General features: G+C 39.3%; 1 protein-coding gene across 1 annotated transcript in view; it reads right to left on the bottom strand.

Annotated features, from left to right (window-relative positions):
- INO80 (INO80 complex subunit) overlaps nt 1–20,255 on the bottom strand; it is a 125,033-nt gene that overhangs the window by 8,765 nt on the left and 96,013 nt on the right. Inside the window, exons 28-29 of the mRNA XM_018054429.1 lie at nt 13,743–13,837; nt 7,735–7,807 (exon numbers count right to left, since the gene is read on the bottom strand). Of these exons, the coding sequence (XP_017909918.1) occupies nt 7,735–7,807; nt 13,743–13,837 (168 nt within the window). The remainder of the gene's footprint in view (nt 1–7,734; nt 7,808–13,742; nt 13,838–20,255) is intronic.

Raw genomic sequence — 20,255 nt, 5'->3', positions numbered from 1 at the left:
AGAGTGGCAACAATATTAACACTTAACATCCAGGGCTTACTATTTGCCAATCATTGCACTAGATGTTTTATGTGTATTAACTCACTTAAATTCCACTACCATATGATTTAGTCACTATTAAAAACCCCTACTTTATATAATTAGATGAGGAAACTGAGACTCAGGGAACTCAAGAGACTTTATCCAAGATCACACAGACTAAATAAGCAGTGGGCCTGGGATGTGAAATTCTTCTTTTTAACCCTAAGCCTACCTTGGTAAGAGACAGGCATGGCTTTCCTGGCATTCTCAGGTTCCCACTAACAGGGTCATTTCCTGTCTCTTGAATTTCAGGCAAGAAATGTTTAAAGGGTTCTCTGGAAGCTACTTCTAGTTTGCTAAACAACAAACACAAAGAACAAAATGTACTCCCTACTCCCCTGAACCATAGGTGATCCTAAAACCAATAGAATCTTGGATCTTCAGTCCTGAAGCCACTATCAACACAGTGGATCTCTTAAAAGAAAGCCAGTTCAAAGTTACCCTCATCGCTCATGTGTCTTCCTCTACGTTCAACCAAGTCACCAAATCTAGCCAGTACTTCTTCAGAAATAAACCCATTCTTTCTATATTCCCACTGTCCTTCTCCTGGGCCAGGACCTCACCACCTACATCTGGCTCACTGCTGCTTCAAGATCAGTGGGTTTCTGAGATCGCAGTCTCTTTCTTCAGTTTACTTTGGAGAAGGCAATGGCACCCCACTCCAGTACTCTTGCCTGGAAAATCACATGGACAGAGGAACCTGGTGGGCTGCAATCCATGGGGTCGCTAAGAGTTGGGCACAACTGAGCGACTTCACTTTCACTTTTCACTTTCATGCACTGGAGAAGGAAATGGCAACCCACTCCGGTGTTCTTGCCTGGAGAATCCCAGGGATGGCGGAGCCTGGTGGGCTGCCGTCTACGGGGTCGCACAGAGTCAGACACGACTGAAGCGACTTAGCAGCACCAGCAGCTATATACCAAGACAACTTCACTTTTATTCTTTCCTAATATAAACACACCTCTTCCCTTTTGTCAGATAGTTCTCTTTGGTATCCCTCACTTATGTTAGTTTGACTGCACCACTTCTTGCTCAAGCTGATTTTCTGACTTAAGACCTCCCTGATCTCTCTTGCCTGTAACAATGTTTCCTTTTCCTATTCCTTATGAATTCCTATTAGAAATTACAATGGTCGAAACCTGTTAAGCACTTAAAACAGATGTGCATACATATCTCCCTAAATTTTCATAAAAACCTGATATATTTCCTTCATCTCATAAATTAGGAAGACTGGCCTGAGTTCACAGTCTTAATAGTCTCCTTTAAGAACCTGCACTATTAGCAAAATGTTGCATTGCCTATCCTGGTCCAAGCTCCCACGTAATCACTATTTTCTAAAGGTATCCGATTATTTCGTATGTATTATGTATTTTACAAATTTTCCTGCCTAGTGCTATTGGAGGACAGACACCATCCACCAGAACAAAGTAGGATTCTACAAATACTACTCAATTGATACTAGAATCTCTAAGATGTGATCCAAACTAGAAAAAGTGCTAAAATGTAAGCAAAAGAGTAATTCATCTCTCTTGACACTGTTCCTCTAGATGCTTTTTCCATTGCTTAACACTACTTCCCTGGTGGCTCAGATGGTAAAGCGTCTGCCTACAATGCCGGAGACCCGGGTTCAATCCCTGGGTTGGGAAGATCTCCTGGAGAAGGAAATGGCAACCCACTCCAGTATTCTTGCCTGGAAAATCTCATGGACGGAGGAGCCTGGTAGGTTATGGTCCATGGGGTCGCAAAGAGTTGGACGCGACTTATGACTTATGGTTAACACTATTCCTAAGTAATTTACTTTCTCATTTAATAATGGAAGCAATTCTTTTGCCATTTTCTGCAGAACTCACTTGATGCGAGGATGGATAAAATGCATCAGCATTTTTAATGTTTTTTTCCTCTAATAGTAAGAACCCCCCACTGGCTCTTTCTTATGGAGCTCCTTTTGTCACGCTCTCATATGAGGTATAATTCCTCAACTTTTAGTGTAAGTTAGAATCCTTGAGGAAAAAGAAATTACAAACTGCCTGCCAAAGAAAGAAAATCATTATGAAAGCTTATTGTTAAGCCAGTGTCCACAGATTTAGGATTTGGAAGTATACAACGTTTGTCACTTGTTAGAGGAATACAGAAAACCTGACCACAGGACATTTTGGAACGTCAACAGGATAGGCAAAATTCTAGAAAATTCAGTTTAAACTTTCAGGGAGAACAAAGGAAGAGAGGACAGAGTTAATGAAAGTGAGACCTCCAACTGAACTGGGGTGGAGGCAACTATTTGCCCAACAAACCTAACATGACTGCATATGTGGAAAATGAGAGCTGATGTCACACCCAAAAGACAGTACCTTCAGTAGTCCAAGCCTAAGGCAATGAATAGTTCAGCATGAACTCATAATGGGCAACCCTATATTATGAATCATTTCACAAGTGTTTCCTCCATATTCACATTTTTCCTAGACGTCTCAGTGGCAACCAAACCTGACTCAACTTGGGTTCTTTTGAGGTCATCAACAGTAAGAAGATTGGAGCCTAAGGAGATAGGTTTGCAATTTAACTTTCAAGTGCCCTCTTTCCCCAATTTAGTGGCTTTTATCATTCAAATGGATTAGAAGAGGTAAAGAACTGGTGAGGAAGAGAGAATAAACTAAGATTCTACTTAGCCCTAATCTAATAAGCTGTTGATGTTTAAAAAAAAAAATTCTACCTAGAAAAAGACACAGAGAAAAATAATATGAAACATGTATAAGCTAGCAAGTTAAGATAAAAATAAGAGAGATATAAACACCAGATGAGATGTATGGTTATTATCTACCTCAACAATAAAAAATGAACACTGAATCAACAATGACATAAACTCAGGGGAGACAATGTCCATCAGAGTAGGACAGTTATGACACCCGTCTTTATGGAGCTCAGTGACATTCTAGAGAAAAACAAGCAACAATTAAGAATGCAACAACTGACTTAACTAGGAAAGATCAGAGCCACTCCACAATGCGTGGCCCAGCAATGACTAAGGGGAAATATATTAATTGTCAGCACTTTTATGAAGTTGTAAACAGCAAGCTGGGAGGACACTGGGAAGGGGAAGCAAAGGAAGAAGGTGAGAGCTGAGATGTGTGGGATGCTCTTGGCTCTCTAAGTCAAAGACAGAGAGTTTCAGGGGATGAGGGAGTGAAAATGGGAAAATTGAGAGGAACAACTGGAAACAGCTGGACCAACACTTGGAGGGAATGGGGGGAGAATGAGTTAGAAGTTCAGTTCCTTGGGAGGGCTGAAAGCTGTCTCGGTGTCTCATGGGACATAAGACTTCTCACACTGCTTGCTACTATGGGACAAAAGCTCCTCAATCTCTTTCTACATAAACATTTAAAACAGTCTAACACAAAAACAAAACCAACAGTGCAGTTTATAACAATCCCTTACTAAAAAATGTCAAGTGGGATGATTTGGGAGAATGACATTCTAACATGTATACTATCATGTAAGAATTGAATCGCCAGTCTATGTCTGATGTAGGATACAGCATGCTTGGAGCTGGTGCATGGGGATGACCCAGAGAGATGTTATGGGGAGGGAGGTGGGAGGGGGGTTCATGTTTGGGAACGCATGTAAGAATCAAAGATTTTAAAATTTAAAAAAATAAAAAATAAAAAATAAAAAATAAAACATTTTAAATCTTAAAAAAAAATGTCAAATGCCTACTTTAGGAAGAATACACAAAGAACAAGGCAGAAAGTAAGGGGCAGCTGCCATTAATTTCATGCTAAAATCATGTTTTTATTAAAAGAGTGAGTCAGAGTCTCACTGTTTACAAATACATGTTTATATATGCATTCTCAATCATAAAACATTAAGTTTTTCCTGACAGTTTAGGGTGACTAACCTCTTCCTTGTCCATAAATGGTTCTGGGGATCTTCCAAAGCTAAATAATCTCAGGGCAAAGGAAAAATGCCAGGCAAGTGGTTAAACTTATTGTTTCTCTAATAATACACACAGGGAGTATAACTTGACTCCACACAAACCATTACTTAGCAACTCACTTCAATCGTGTAGTTCTATTTTTTTTTTTTTTCCTGAGTATTCTAAGAGGTTCTAATCTGTGAGTCCCTTAGCCTTCCCCTCAAAATTAAATGTAAACTATATCAGAATTGGGAGACTCAGAATATTCAGAGCCTCTATGTCCCAGGATGTAAAGAGAATACCTATTTCTGCTCCTCTAGTTGTGGGGTTAGGGTTCTTCCTGACCAGCAGGAGTAGTTCACTTGTGAAAGACAAGCTGTGAGAACTAGAAGCATGGGACTTCCCTGGTGGCTCAGTGGATGGGAATCTGCCTGCAATGCAGGGGATACAGGTTCGATCCCTGGTCTGGGAAGATTCCACATGCCATGGAGCAACGAAGCCCATGCACCACAATTACCGAGGCCATACGCTCAAGAGCCCACACGCTCCAACTACTGAATCTCCGCCTAGAGTCCGCGGTCCACAATAAGAGAAGCCTGCGCAAAAAACCCACAACACCAGAAGCATGATGCAGCTCTGCCCCCTCAAACTTGCTTATTTTTGGTTATTCCAATGAATGACTAGGTGAACCATTCCTTAAGAAACCATAGTTCAAACCTGAGATAGGCAGGCTGAGAACGGAAAGATAGTTTAATCAAATGAACCAATGCTAGGTCTCCCCAGGTGACCTCATCCAGCCTCACGGCCTTAAACATTACCTATGACCTGGTGACTCCAAAATATATCTTGAGCCTCAATCTTTTTCCTAAAAACCACACTCTACTGCCTGCATGACACAGCTACTTAATGTCTGCCAAGAACCTTGAACTTAATACACCCCAAACCAAACTCTTGAGTTCCTTTCTCAAATCCATTCCTCTGTGCACTTTCCCTTAATCAGTAGCTGGTACCTCCATCATCCTAGTTCCTCACATTGAACACCTTGGACTTCTCCTTGACCCACATGATTCACATCCAGTCTTGTATGTGTAAAAGAGCTTACACTTTATCTTGTAGATGACAGAGACTCCCTGAAGAGTTTTAAGCAAGGGATTAGCATGGCTGATAAAGAAGGGTATAAACAAATTGAGGAGGTATGGGGCTGGGGAGCTGAGAGTGGAGTCCAAAAGATCAGCTAGGAGAAAGTGATCAATCTTGTACTCACATTAAGAGTAAGATTAATTGGGCCCACTGCTGTCAACTCCTAGGCCACGGTCGGAGGATCCCCTTTAACCCGGGACAGAACTTAACACTTTGCTGAACTGAATCTGTGTCTGGATCAGTTCCTACGAGCTCAATTTTCTATTTCAAATATTCATTGGCTTTGGCTAGTTGGAGCAAAGCCCGGGATGTGGAGGGGAGTGGGTGGGGGAGCATGGGGATTAGATAAATATAATAACTGGGACCCACCCACACACTAAACAGTGTTTCAACATCCATCCAAGAACCAAGTTACTTGTCTCCAAATCCTCCAATCTGTGCCTGGCCTGCCCCATTAGGCGCTGCTTGGTATGAGGGAAGAACCTAGTGTGGCAAGAGACATGCTTGGCATTCTTACCCAAGTACCCATGACTCTCTGAGGATAACTGCAGTTGGCATGTGGAGACCAGGGCAAGAAGGGGGAAGCGGGAGACCTAGAGATAAACTCAGGCTCAGTTTTTGGGGGGCTGTGCAGTGACAGAGCACTCTTCCAGGAGAGGCTTATCTACCAACCCTGGAGGGGACAAAGGTGCTGGAGAAGAGGCTCCTGCCCCTGGGAAGACCCTGAGAGTTTCCACCCTCTTCCAGCCACGCCTCCAGGACATAGCAATGCTGCACCAGTGCAGGGTTCTGGAGTACCACCTCCCCATCCATCTCTCTTCCTCCTCTGAGGCTCCCAGGTCCCAGCTCTGGCCCTTCAATCCATATCATGTGTGACTTTTTTTTTACCCACCCTGGGAATCCAAAGCCTTCCCTGGACTCCCATCCCCAGTTTTCCCTTAGTAGCAGAGCTGAGCACAGAGCCAGGCAGACAAGGCCTAAGGGAAAGGAAGGCTGTTTGCGGCCTAGTATAAATAACAAAGTTCTGGACCTGGCTCTCTCATTAGGAGCTACAAGGGCCGCAGGATCCCTGAGGGCTATTAATGTGCAGGCACTGGGCACACATGCTTTCTAGGCAACATTTCACAGCTATAGGAGAAGGAAGGATTATTATATTCATTCTATTGAGGAGGAAACCATGGCTTAGAGCAGTCAAGCAACTGCTTCACATTCACATAGTGAATAGCAGAGCTGGGATTCAAACCCATGTCTCATTTCTCTAATTTGAAGGAATCTAAAAACTATGGAACCTGCCCTCTACCACCCACAAATTTACAACCAAAGTAATTAATCAGAAAAAAGAAAAAAAAAAGAAAAAGAAAAAGACTATGACTAATTGGGCCAGTATGCGTAAAAACTAGAGCAGGGAACCAAGGGGCAAAGGGAAAGGCAAATTTCTGCTAACATGGCACCAAGTGAGCTACCTCATTAGAGGACTCCCCAGAACAACACTACTACCACTGACTGCCTTCTCTCAAGATGACTGAGGCTTATGATGTACAGGTAAGTTACAGAATCTACCCAGTTATGCCTCCAGCAGACCTGAGGCCATGGAACCCAGTTCCAAAAAGGTTAACTGGCTGAAGTTTAGATGCTGAGGAAAGTTCAGCTGAGTCCTGTGGCTGAGACTCTACTCGGTGATGTTATGGATTCTGTTTTTCCATACTTGAAGGCAAGCAATTCTACAGTGCAGCAGTTAACAAGGAGAAAGAATGGACAGTCTAGAAGTGGAACCTGGGAAACAGGGGGTCTAGTTCAGATCTACTGCTGTGAATTTATCCAAGCTTCTTCACCTTTGGACTTCATTTCTCCATGACCCTCCAGAGTTTGCATCTTTCTCCTATTTGTAGGGATTCTGATGTTCTGTATTTCACAGAGGTACCACAAAGACCACATTAAATGGTATTTGTAGAGTCATGCCATCTACAAAACAATTTCCCACTTATGCATTTTTATGTCTCAAGGTTACCGAAATTGTTTTTAAATATATATTGTATCTTGGGAATAGTTTTGAGATACAAAAGGAATGTTCTTTTCTTCTCCCATACTTCAGATACTTCAGATGCTGAAGCATCCCTCTAAGGAGAGTAGGCATAAAGGGATAATTTGATGTCTTTTTATTTTTTAAATCACCAATTTCATTGCTCTCCAACCATGTTTAGAAGTTTAGGATATAAAAATATGAGTTTTTCCTATGATGGAATAACACATAAGAGTCATAAAACAACCCTTTCTGATTTGCTCAGTTACAGCTCCTAAAACAAACAAATCTTGTTGGCTGAGTTTCCTAACACAGTCCAAGTGTTTAGAATAGTATCAGACACACAGTATACTTTTACTAAATCTGTGTTGAATGAATGTGTAAGAAACTTCGAATAAGAAAATAGAAAAAAAGTCTAAAAAGGAAAGCTGAAATGTTCCAGGGCAAATGCAACTACTTCTTTTTAACACAACAAGAGGCAAAGAAATAAAAAGTTTGTGATACATAATAAAGGATAGTATCAACCAAACAACATATTTACAGTAGAAAAACTACATATCCAGTATATTTTTAGCTCGTTACTTACGGTATCTGCGGCAGTCAGATTGATACCCAGTCCTCCAGCTCGTGTACTTAGCAGGAACACGAAAATGTCATTCCTGCAGAAGAGAGAGAGGGAGAGATATTTTAAGAGGAAAAACTGAAAATGAAAACTGGCATGTGGCAAAAGAGAGGGATCTCTGGACAGAGAACAATGTCTAGGCCTAGAAGGTTTTGGTGGTTACCCAGACCTGATCCACGTTTCTCTGACACACTGAAAGGTGTCAACAAAGGTGCTGGGTTGCTAAAACGAAATTACGGCAGTCATCTTCCAATCTGCAGATAAACTTTTGCTGCCCACTAATACTGATTGATAGGCAATATAATTTAAAATATTTGGCAAAAGTAACAGAAAAATATGCCATGGAAGTAGAGACGTCTCTGTAATAGTCAACTGTTTAGCAAGTCCAACTATTCCCAGTTCATACAGTGGGGAAAAATAAGTCAGTATTTCCTGATGTTTCCCCAAAGAATCATGACTTTCAATAATCTGGGAACTAATGATCATAACTCCGAAGGACTCAACTTCATATGAAAAAAGTTAGTCCAGAAAAATGACCAGAGGTCAGGATTAAGACTCAGGTTATGACTTCTAAGTATTCAGTTGAATTTAGGATTAAGGCATGAAGACAGGCTAAAATTAAAGCACTTTTCTGATGGATGCCAACATTGCCCTTAACAGAAATGATAAGATATAGTTTTCTCAGTTCCCCTCTATATCCTATATCCTTTTGAAGAAACCAAGGATTATACAAATAAATCAGTAGGTGTGCCTGTCACTCATTCAGGCAGTAAATATTCACTGAATATCTTTTAGGAACAAAGGCCATGCCGGATCAGAAAGGACAGACTGACTGTAAGGTTTATCTGTGTACACACATGCAATTAGGGGCTCAGTTCAAGCCCAGTTCTTGCAGATAACACGAATATATTCAAGACTATCTTGCATTTTCATGTTTCTGTCACCTGAGGTTATTTTCCAGAACATTTCTACAGGAAAGGGATTGTATTATACTGATGAACAAACTTTATAGCCCTCTAAATCAAGCTGCTGATCCCTTTTCTTCATGACTATAATGAGGAACAAAACCAGAAATTCATTACCAGTGTTATTAAAACTGCAGGTCATACCTATCACTGGTCATGAAATCAGTCTGGTGGGTTTGGTACATATAAGTTACAGAAATAAAAAGAACAGATTAGAAAATATTATATCACAGGTCATAAGCATAAGTATTTTTTCTGATTTTCTGACATGGTAGATATGTATTAAATCTCAGTGTAAGATAAATTTTATTCTGTGGGTTCAAGTTTAAGAGAAAAAACAAACACACTGACATCAGGATGCTCTCATCCCTTGATGCAGTTCTTCCTTGGTAAAGTCACTTGACTGCTAAAGGTCTGTTTCCTGCACTGTAAAATGAGGATGCTCTGAATAAAATAGCTGAAGCGACTTAATGATGACACATCAATGGCAAATATGAATACCAGTGAAGGAACTACTCTGAAGTAAGTATCCTGGCTAAATCCCTAGGCTGGGTAGGTCCTAGTAGAAACCTGTCCATTAATTTGCATTCCATTAAACACAGCTTCCCTAGAGGCAGACATGGATAACAGATCATGTTTGGAGGTTTCTTGTAGGGCATGATTCCAAAAATACTGGAAGTTGTGCTCATTTATCCTTGAATTTTATCATGAAGCCTAATATTTCATAATTTTATTTATATGTTATCGTCTTTCACAGTTAAATCATAAAGGGCAAACCAAAAAGTTAAAAGGCATCTGCCAGTTTACAAACACATTCTCCCCTAGATACGGGATGATATAAATGCAAACTTGATACCTCCTAGCCCATAAGAGAATATTTAACCACAATAATGCTTCAAATAAACACTGATGTAGCTTTCCAGGGCCATACTAATCTCTACAAGATAATCTTCTCTACTTTGGCCTTAAGAAGACTGCTCAATCCCATGCATCTCTCTCTCCTGCTCCGGTGGGTACAGAGGCAGGAGTCAGAAGCTTCTCTCCAACATCTGTGTTAGAGCTGATGGAGTCACTTGACAGCCAGGACTTTTTGTTGATGTGGGCATGGGGTAAAGGGTGGGACAAGGAGAGAGATAGAAGGTAGCTGAGATCTATAAAAAAGAATAGAGGCAGAAAGATGGGTCATTTCCATAGCCTGCACAGCCAGAGAGATAAGTCCCCAGATGTGGCAATTGTTCACAAACAGGGACTATATACAGAAAAAAACACTAGAGAAAGGAATCTAGTTAAAAATAAATTAGTAACAAAATTTAGAGACATTAATGGTGAAAAATGCTTTTCTGGGGATGTCATCTATATATCAAGAAGATACCTTTTAGTGATAAGGAGATGGTAAGCAGCAATGTTTGGCTGTACTCAGTGTAATTTCATCATACTCTAATGGAAAAATAAGGATTATGGGAGTCTTAGATAATTAAAAGTCAAAGAAACTAGTGTCCATCCCGGATCACACTGTTGGATCATATGCAAACCAAAACATCTAAAATGAACTGCTGAGAAGTTCCTTTCTACTTAATAAATCTAGCATTGATAAAGTAAATTAATGTTTTGGAAGCTGCCAAAAGGAAGAAAATAGAATCCCAGAAGGCAACATGATAGTTCGGGTGCCCTCTATGGGGCTAAAAAGGAATCTCAACTCAGGGTCTCTATTGGAATGGGCCTTAGAGCCAGGCTTCAGGGTGGTCTGTGAAGCAGCCTATGAAATCATGTAGCAAAGACGTGCCTAAATCTCACTCTAATTCTTTTTTAGATAAGGCCACTTTGCACCAAAATACTGAAATAGTGCTGGGCATGTAGCTGACTTTGGGAAAGACTTGATGATGACTGGAAAAGAGCTAGAATTAAAGACCCTGGAGCTTTATTTATACTCTCACCAAGAAGGTGAGAGTACGCTCTCACTTTTGCTCATATTTTCTAGTCACCCGAATAATCAGGTAACGGTGGTGGGGGGCGGGGTCCATTTGGGAAATGTCATGGGATAGGAGGAAGGGAAGCAAAGGCCAAGGCACCCCAGAGCAAAGCCCTTGTGAATGGCTCAGTCTAGGATCACGTACTGGTCACATGCTCTGAATGTTGCCCAGTCAGGACATCCTGGCCAAACAGTCTTTAGTCTCAGTCAGACTCTTTCCTGGAAGGATCCCTCATAAATCAATCTTGTATGAAGGGAATGTAAATGGCTTTTTATAGGAGTTCTTGTTTACTCTGGCTGACCTTCGAGCCACAGGGCTTTCCAGTTGAAAAATTTTTACAATTTTTTCTTTTGATGTCTTTTCATTAATAACAATGAAAATATTTGGCAAGGATGCTTTCTTGTTTTCAAAAACACCTGTCTTTTTCTCTATATTGGGTTAGCCTTTCAAATTTATAAGTTGAGAACTTTGGAGGGACCTGTCTCACAGGCTTCTGATCAGCATAGATACAGTTCAGATTCTATACATGAGAGAGAGATTACTTCCTAGCCATAATCCTAATTCTAATCGTCTAGTCTAGCTCATCATGTAGGAAGGGAAGAAGACTTAAGTCTGTTTTTTCATTTTGCCTATTAGATGCCAAGTGTTAAAATGATTGTTACTCACGTTGGTTGAGTCTAAATAAAACTCACTGTTCCCTAAGTAATTCTTAGTTGCAGAATCTGGACACTCAAGTAAGGTTTTCCAGGAAAGTTTAAAAAACAAAGTATTTACTAAGTATATCTAGTATAATTTAATGGTGAAAATACCCTTTTTTCAAAGCTAAGCTACTGGGATTGCCCAAGTAATCACAAGTAAGAGATTTTAAAAGTAGTAAAATAGATACATCTACTGATTTTTTTCTCCCATGAAATCCCCAGTTTAGGGAATTGGATCAGCTAGAAGAAAAGTTGTAGCTCTATAACTCAGAAGCACAAATTGTTTACAGATCAACACATTACAGCTCTGGTTGGTTATTGACATTAACAGAATTTTCTATAAAGTAATATGAAAATATGTAGTCTTAAACACTCATATCCCTTCACTCAGTAATCTCTCTTGTTTGAATCCATATGAAGACAATAATCTAAAATGACGACAAAGCTTTATAAACAAAGATATTCAACATTTTAACAACAGAAAGATGGTATATCCAATGTAATGGAATATAGGTCATTAAAAATGACTATGATGACTTTTTTGATGATATATGAAGATCTTTATGAAATACTGTTAAGTGGAAGAAATGAGGACACATAATCATCTGTACAACATGGTATCAACATGTAAATATAATTACACACACATATCAGAGCCTAGAGGGATAAACCAAAATATTAACAGTGATGAGACTGTGGGTATTTTTTACTTTATCAAATAACCCCAAATTTTCCTCAAAAGGCATTTTATATAACACAAAATGGCCACAACTGTTACTTGAAAAAGAAAAAAAAAAAGCTTTTCTATAAAGGAGATTCTCAAATGTACAATATCAAACATATTAGCGGGGGAAAAAACCACAAACAGTAGTAGGTGAAAGACCGATGACTTGATGACTTTTCTTCTAACACATATGCCTGGAGAGAATATAGGCACCCCAGGGAAAACAGTCTATAGATCTTATATGTAAGATCCTCATCAGTTGGAGCTCTGAACATTGGATTAGATCAGGACATAGAGAAATGTGTTTCATTTGATTTCAAAATCAAGAAAAGATAAAGATCAGCTGGTAAACTTTTTCTGGGGTGAGGGGAGGCACAAAACAATATGCAGTGCTAGGAAGCATTACTATGCTTATACATGTCCCACTTAAATAATCAACTTACAAACTGGCCAAAAGCTTCTGCTAGGTAACAAACTAAAATAGGTCCAAAGAAGTTCTCCCCCTCCATTGCTGGTCAAACAGCCACCTGAATTCAGAAGCAGTTTCAACTGAGGAGTTATTGGTCTGAGTATGCACTGTAAACTAAAACATCAGGACACACCCCCTTACCCACGCTGTATTACAAAGGATTGTGGAATAACAAAAATTCTCAGAGGGCATGCAGGCTATGTTGAATTACAGATCTGTTTTATGTTGAAGTAAAACATGTTTTAAAACTGAAATAAAAGAAATTTTAAAATTATAACGTAAATACAAGTGGCTATATGCTTAATTTTCTTACCAAGAATTCAAAAGCTAAATAGTAACAGACTACACAATTAAAGGCCAAAAATTCAGAACTGTTCTGACTTACAGAACATTAAGACCTAGTCTATTCCTTAGTTCTCAAGGAAAATTAAGGGTTGAGTTCAGGAGACCTGTATAGCCTGGCTTTCTCCTTGGAGAAAGCAGTAACTAGACCCTGCTTATTACAATGAGAACCTGCACTTAGGATAATTATGGCTCTGTAGGCCATCAGCATCCAGCAGGCGGTATTTGAAATTTCACAGGCTTATTATCGGGTAGGACAGGTACTGTAAGTGAGAGCTGCCAGATGAATAGACTGCACACTATTGCAATTTGTCAGAGTGCACTGTACCACTATAATATTAGGGGCAAAGCAGGAAAAAAAGAAGGTATTTTTCTTTAAATTCACACAACGTAAAACAGGTAAGCAAACAAAATGAAAATCAACTATAAGTCAATACCCAGAGATAGCCACTGTTAACATTTATGAATATAGCCTTGTGGACTTTTTTTTTTTAATACATATTCACATAAGAAGGATCCTGGTTCATACTCAGAAATTATTTCTTTTATTGTGCAAAGATACAGGCACTGATTCAGTAAGAAAGACTATTTAGAATACCAAAATTACCAACTATTCATTTCCTCTCTCTCTCATAGCCACCCAGATCTGAACCATCATAAGCAGATGGAGCTACCTCTTAAAATGGCAGGAACTGTATCATGATTGCTTAACAACCTGAGATGTACTGGTATTTCTTTGAAACTTACCATCTCAACTAGAGAAAAAAATCAAATGACAATTTCTGTAATTTCTATTAACATTACCTGGTTTGAAAATCAGCAACCATGTCCCGTCTCTCTGAGATCTTAGATGAGCCATCAAGCCTCATGTAGGTATGCTTCCTGTAAACCATATATTCCTGCCAATCAGAGCAAAAAGATATAATAAGCTTGATGCAAATTACTACATTCTAATTCTCAGAAGCATCTACCCACCTTATCCATGGAGGGTAAGTCATTCTATCCAGAATGAAGACAAAGCAAACTCAAAAGTACAGGAATTTGATTTGTAAATAAGCTTACTATCAGTGTGTAAAAATAGAGGGTACCCTGAAGATTACAACCACTCTCAATTTCAACTTAGACTAATCTTATTCCTGCAGACTTTTGTAGATTTTGTGAAAAAACAAACAAGTGAAACAAAATAAAATCTCTAAACCAAAATGGCTTTTCAGTCACCAACCAGATGCCTCTCACGGCTATGGAATATCTGGTTTTCTTTCAGGGAGTAGCACTCACCCCAGTGGGTTTCTCTTCAGCAAATTCTTGCTGACCAAAGTCCTTGAATTTACAACCCAAGCTCCCTTCTCTCAGCACAGCATGCATTACTGTTAAGGGAGACCTAAGCAACAGGGTAACTTTCCATGGCTGAGTATGTTCTTGGTGTCATCTGTAAGAAGAATTACAACTTTTAAGAACAGAGAAGGTATTTCAAGAGATGCAATGGAGGGAATATATACCCATTCTTGGAAGCTGCAATTCTTCTTACAGATGATGTAATGATTTCCTCTTTCTTTATCCAATCATATAGACTGCATTTCAACAAGTGCACTCATTGAGGGACTAGTATCAAAAGCTAATATACCTGCCGATTTATAAGAAATACCATGAAACAGTGGTTTTTTTTTTCAGTTCAAATAAAATTTTTTCCTATTGAAAAAGACTAATCATTTCTACATTTGGGAGCTATATATGCTAAATAACTTTCTGTGGTCAAATGCTCTTTTATTGTAATCCTCTCCTTATGCAGCTCTGATACCTGGCTGGGTACTTTAGTATGCAAGGCTGTTATAGTCTGGTATGGTTGGTGTAGTGTATGCAGCAGCACTCTTAAAGCAAGCTGATATGTATGTATTTTTTAGTCTTCTTTTTTTCACTATTTGTATCCGTCTCCAGGGGATTCTTTACGGACTTTGGTAATCAAAGAGGGGCAGAAAATATTCAGTCAAAGCAAGTTTCACATTCAGCCCATACAGCCCTATGATGGGAATGGGTTAATGGCAAAAGAGTAGCAGGGGATGTTTTGGATAAGGAGGAATTCAGGATGGAAGATGAACAACAAAATATCTAGATTATAGAGAGAAAGCCCACAGATTTGAATTTTAACCAAAAAGTAGACTTCCTGCATAGGCACTCTTTTGCCTTTTGAACCAGAACTTCTGAACTTTAATGACAGCAGTGATGAATGAATCTTCCTGTAGATCTTGCTGTACACATCATTTATATATCAAGGTCAGAACACCACCAGAGATATTAATCCTAGACCATAACCAAACCAACACTGATTACAGACAGCTTGTTACTGAGGCAACGGAACTGAATCTTTCCCATTTGCTGCTTTAAGCCTCTGCTCTCTCACCCACGGGAATAGTGGCATTTCAGAAGGCTTAGATGAGTCTAGATCCTATTTCAATAAATAGCTTCAAAACAAGTACATGGACATGGAAACACCAGTTAAAAGCAGAATAGAGGAATAGCTATATTCTCACACTACAGAAAAACATCTAAAAGGCTGAGCTAAAAAGACAACTCAGTATTTCTTTCATTCACAAATTCTGGTTTGTGAGCTAGAAACCCCCAAACTACCTAGTTTGTGAGCTAGGTAGCCCCAAAGCTACCTTAGACATCTCTCTAGAACTCTAGGATTTCCCTGGTGGCACAGATGGTAAAGCGTCTGCCTACAATGCCAGAGACCCGGGTTCAATCCCTGGGTTGGGAAGATCTCCTAGAGAAAGAAGTGGCAACCCACTCCAGTATTCTTGCCTGGAGAATCCCATGGATGGAGGAGCCTGGTGGGCTATAGTCCACGGGGTCACAAAGAGTGCGACATGACTGAGCGACTTCACTTAGAACTCTAGGCTGTTTGAAAAGATACTTAATTTAATCAAATATTCATCTGGAAAGAAAAGCCTTATTTTTTCCAAACATTAATTTCAAGAGCTGCTCCATTCTTAGTCTAGTTCTCCTATAATCCTAAAAACAACTAATGATTTAATATAAAATTCCGTTCTTGTAAATATAAAGATGAATTCTAACAAATGATTTGATAGTAGTCACAGAACTTATGAAAATTTAATTTAAAAATCTATTTAAAAAAACACAGAGCAATTATTTGCCAATTAAAAATAAAATTTAAAAATCTATCCCCACTTAACAATCTCTATCAAAAGGTTTTCTAAGATCCATTTTAAGTGCCTTGCTTAATATATTCTTTTCAAAGCCAGCAGCTAAGAGTTGGTTAATCAGTACTATTTTTTGAGTTTTGCAGTTAAATATCTTTTACGGATGGCACAGGATTCCCATTCGCCCCTCAATCCTCTGAATTCACTCCCATGCCTGAGGACCACAGCTGGATGATTACTGCTTGCTGGATGACTGTACTATGCTGTGTAGGAACCAAGTCATGTTAGCAGTCCAGTGCTTAGAACTCATGTGACAGGACGACCACTACCCAGTTCTTCCTGACATCTGGCACTGTGGAGAAACCAAGGGCATTCTCTCACTCAAGTCTACTTGGGTTATTTAGGAAAGGCTAAAAAAACGATCTATCAGTATGACTGAATTTCTTGGAACCTTGTAAACCAAAAATTCCTTTTGCTCCACTTAAAGCAGCAAAGAGAGGCACTTCTCTGGCAGTCCAGTGATTAAGACTATGTCGGGGGTGACGGTTCAATCCATGATCAGAGAACCAAGATCCCACATGCTGTGCTGCCCACCCTCCCCAAAAAAAAGCAGCAAAGAGAAGACAGAAATCAAATGTAGACCTTCCTCTCCCAAAAGCCTCATAATTTAGTACTCTCCCCTAATTAAACAAATATGAACACCAGTATTCTCAAGTGGATCAATAACCACCAACCAAAGTAAGCTCTAATTCTCCTTGAATTAATAAAATACAAATTATGGCTTTTAACATTTAGGAAGTCTTTAGACCTATATAGTTCTAGTAGATGCTATTTTTAAAAATTACTGAAGGCGGCAAAGGGGTTATGGACAAGAGGTACTCCTGCCATCTGAGGACTGACTTTCAACCAGGATTAAAACTCCTGGGTCCCACTCCAGGAATTCTGACTCTGTAGGTCTGAATTAGGGCCTAGACTGGTCTATTTTTTAAAAGTTCCAAAGGTGCTTGCTGATATAAAACATCCAAAGATGTTATAACCAGAGCTGAGAACAACCACTCCAGAGCGAAGGCAGAGCAGGGTCCCTTAGAATCATGCTATCTCAGCATGCCCCTCAGATGAGCAACACATGAAGTGTATTACAAATGCAGAACTGAGGAGCATACCCCATAAATCCAATAAATCAGAATTTGCATTTAACAGCTGTGACTTGTAAGTACATCCACACTGTTACAGAATACACCCTTATGTTATTTCTAAGGCACCAGAACACTTTTTTCAAGAAAAATCTAATATGGAACCCCTCTAATAGAAAATAGATTTAAAAAATTTACTATTCTAGTTAACAAACAAGGGTATGGAGTCCAGGGCCTCACCTATTTAATGTCTACACTTTAAGCCTCCTTTCCTGTACCCAACCCCATCTGTTGCAAAACCACTTTCTTAGAATACAAATTGAGAGGACAGGTCAGTTCTGGAACACATTCCTAAGTCCTACTTTTTAAGCAGGAGCATGTGAACAGAGGTATTAGCAAAACTCAAAATAGTTTCAGGAATGCCTCTCAATCCTTTAAAGTACACTAAATAAAAGCAAACATTCACACCAGTGATGTAATACAAAGGGTCTAGGTTCACCTTGAAGGAGTAGTGATAACGATGATGGTTTGCATTTACCGAACATTTACTAAATAACAATCACTATTCTGGGTATTTTACCTGGTTTTGCTTATCTAGAAAGGCTATTTCAGACAGGTATTATTATGGTCAATCCTATATTTAACAGATGTTAAGTAAGATCTCTAAAGTGACACAGGCAGTAGGTAATGGAGCTAGGATGAGAATTCAAGTAGACTGGATCCAGAGCCTTTAGCTTAATCCTTCTACCTACTGCTTCCAGACAGAAGAGAAGTTCATTACCATTAGAGGAAAAAAGGGGGCAGGAGAAGCCCCATAACCCTCTGTATAACTCTCATCCATCATCAACATAAAGAAAGAGTTAATTGGGCACTTGAAAAAATAAAGGCAAATGTTTATATATCCCTACAACAAACCTTCCATTCTGAGACTTCTTTTTTATTTCAAAGTTGTCTCTGGTGTTCATTTTAACCCAATTTCACTGTCATAAAACAATCTGAAGGAAAGTCAGTATTATCCACAAAACTGCAGACCTAGTGTAACTTTATTTTTCTAGACATGCCCCCTCCCATCCTTGAGGTTCATCACCAGCAAAAAGTGAGACTTCTCTCAATGTCTACAATTTCTCTTTTGTCCAAGCAAATCATACCAAGGGACTGAAATCCTTCCTTCATTTAATATAAAGCCCTATGGAGTAAGACTTGATCACAAGGCACTGAAGGGCCCACCACAATCTGCCTTCACCCTACTTGTTATTCCCCTTTCTTCTATACAATATGCTCCAGTTACACTGAACTCACCCCTCTTTCCCAACCCACACAATGTCACGTACCCTCCAACCTCCATGCCTTTTTACATGTGGCTTCCTTAGTCTGAAAATGCCCTTCTTCCTCACGGTTGAAGTTCTATTTAAGTTTGGTTTTATGTCATTTTATGTGAAGCCTTCCTGAAGTGACCAAGTTAGAAATAAATGTATCCCTCCTGCTATCTTCAGCTCTGGTCATGCTTTATTTTTGGCATTAGTATCAGGGTATACTTGACAGTTATTTGTGTGATGTACATACACATAAATTCTTCACTCAACACATCTCTTGAAGTCAAAGACCACATTCAACTGGTGTTTACCTCTGCCTGGCACAACACCTCCCTCATAAAGAGAAATGAACTGAACAGGAAACATATAGTGTGGTTGCAAACACAAATTTCCTTATATCATTTCTAAGACCTAATGAAAATGTTAGTTTACAGTGACCTCAATTTGCTTTTCATTCCATGGAGCAGTTATAAAATATTCAGTTTCCCTGTATGTTCAGAACCATAGTTCCAAAGGTTATTTGGAGTGCTAAGAAAATCAGCCCATAAATGATAGAATGTCTGTTTGGGATGAATCCTTCCCCAGTGAGGTACTTGCTGACTACGCAACTTATACGATCCAGTGTCTCAAATATCATCATTAGCTATGGATTATCTGGATTTAATTCTGTGTTGTATTATTTTCATATATCGGTGCAGTGCAAGATTTGTCTGGGTTTCAATACTTAATAATCACAACACATACAGCACCAGTTGGCTGACCCTTCCCAAGTATTCTTGCATTGCACAGAAAATATTGAGACTTATTTCCTTAAACTAGACTCAGTTGCTTGATGCAATAGGAATGAATCTCAACAGAGATGATGCAGAGATAACGTAAGTCATCTGTAGTGAGTTAAAGCTCTCTGCAAGTTCTCAACTATGGGGAGTGAAGGGGAGTGCCACAAACCAGGGTAAAATGGTGGTGGCGGGGAAAGTTCTGACATCCAGCTGGATGCCACCAGCCCAACTGGACAAGGGCTATGCCTGTGTTCATAGAAGCCGCATCAGCCAAGATCCTATATGTGACTCGGTAAATACAAAATAAACCGATAACGTAACATTTAGTGACCTGCCATACCTTCCTCTATGTCCTTAACTTCTACCCATGGCACACTAAAAGTTCTTGGCCCTGGAAATTACTTTCCTTTCTAAATCCCTTATCCAGAAATACTATTTGGATACTATGGGAAAAGATAAAATATTTCTGAAAACAGAAATCTATTTGGAAGATCTGACACATTTACTAGAAATTTAAATTAAAATCAGATTTTTGCCCAAGAGAAGGAGGCTATCAATCACTTTAGAAAATACTGAGCAAACACAAAGTGCCTTAATCTAGTATTTTGCCCAAAATGGAAACCTGGCCATATAAAAGCGTGTGAATTTTTACTATCTTTTAGTTCTTCTGAATCCCAGAAACAAACACAGAGCCAGGGTTAAAGCACAGAAGAAAAAACCCAAAAAGGCTGTTGGGTAAACGAGATGCTAACGTACTCCATGGCTACACAGTAGAGCGTCAACAGCCCCATGCAAGCTCTAATTTCTGCTCTACTGTAAGTTTTCCTTCCCTCTTTGATATACAAGACGCAAGATATCCAGGGAAAAAGACAATCCTGAAAACTTTTTTACTCTAAAAAGTACAAAAAGTTAAAAAAAAAAAACCACAATA

This window comes from Capra hircus, chromosome 10, assembly GCF_001704415.2.
Source record: "Capra hircus breed San Clemente chromosome 10, ASM170441v1, whole genome shotgun sequence".
NCBI classification, from domain to species: domain Eukaryota; kingdom Metazoa; phylum Chordata; class Mammalia; order Artiodactyla; family Bovidae; genus Capra; species Capra hircus.
This window is presented reverse-complemented; position numbering and strand designations above follow the sequence as displayed.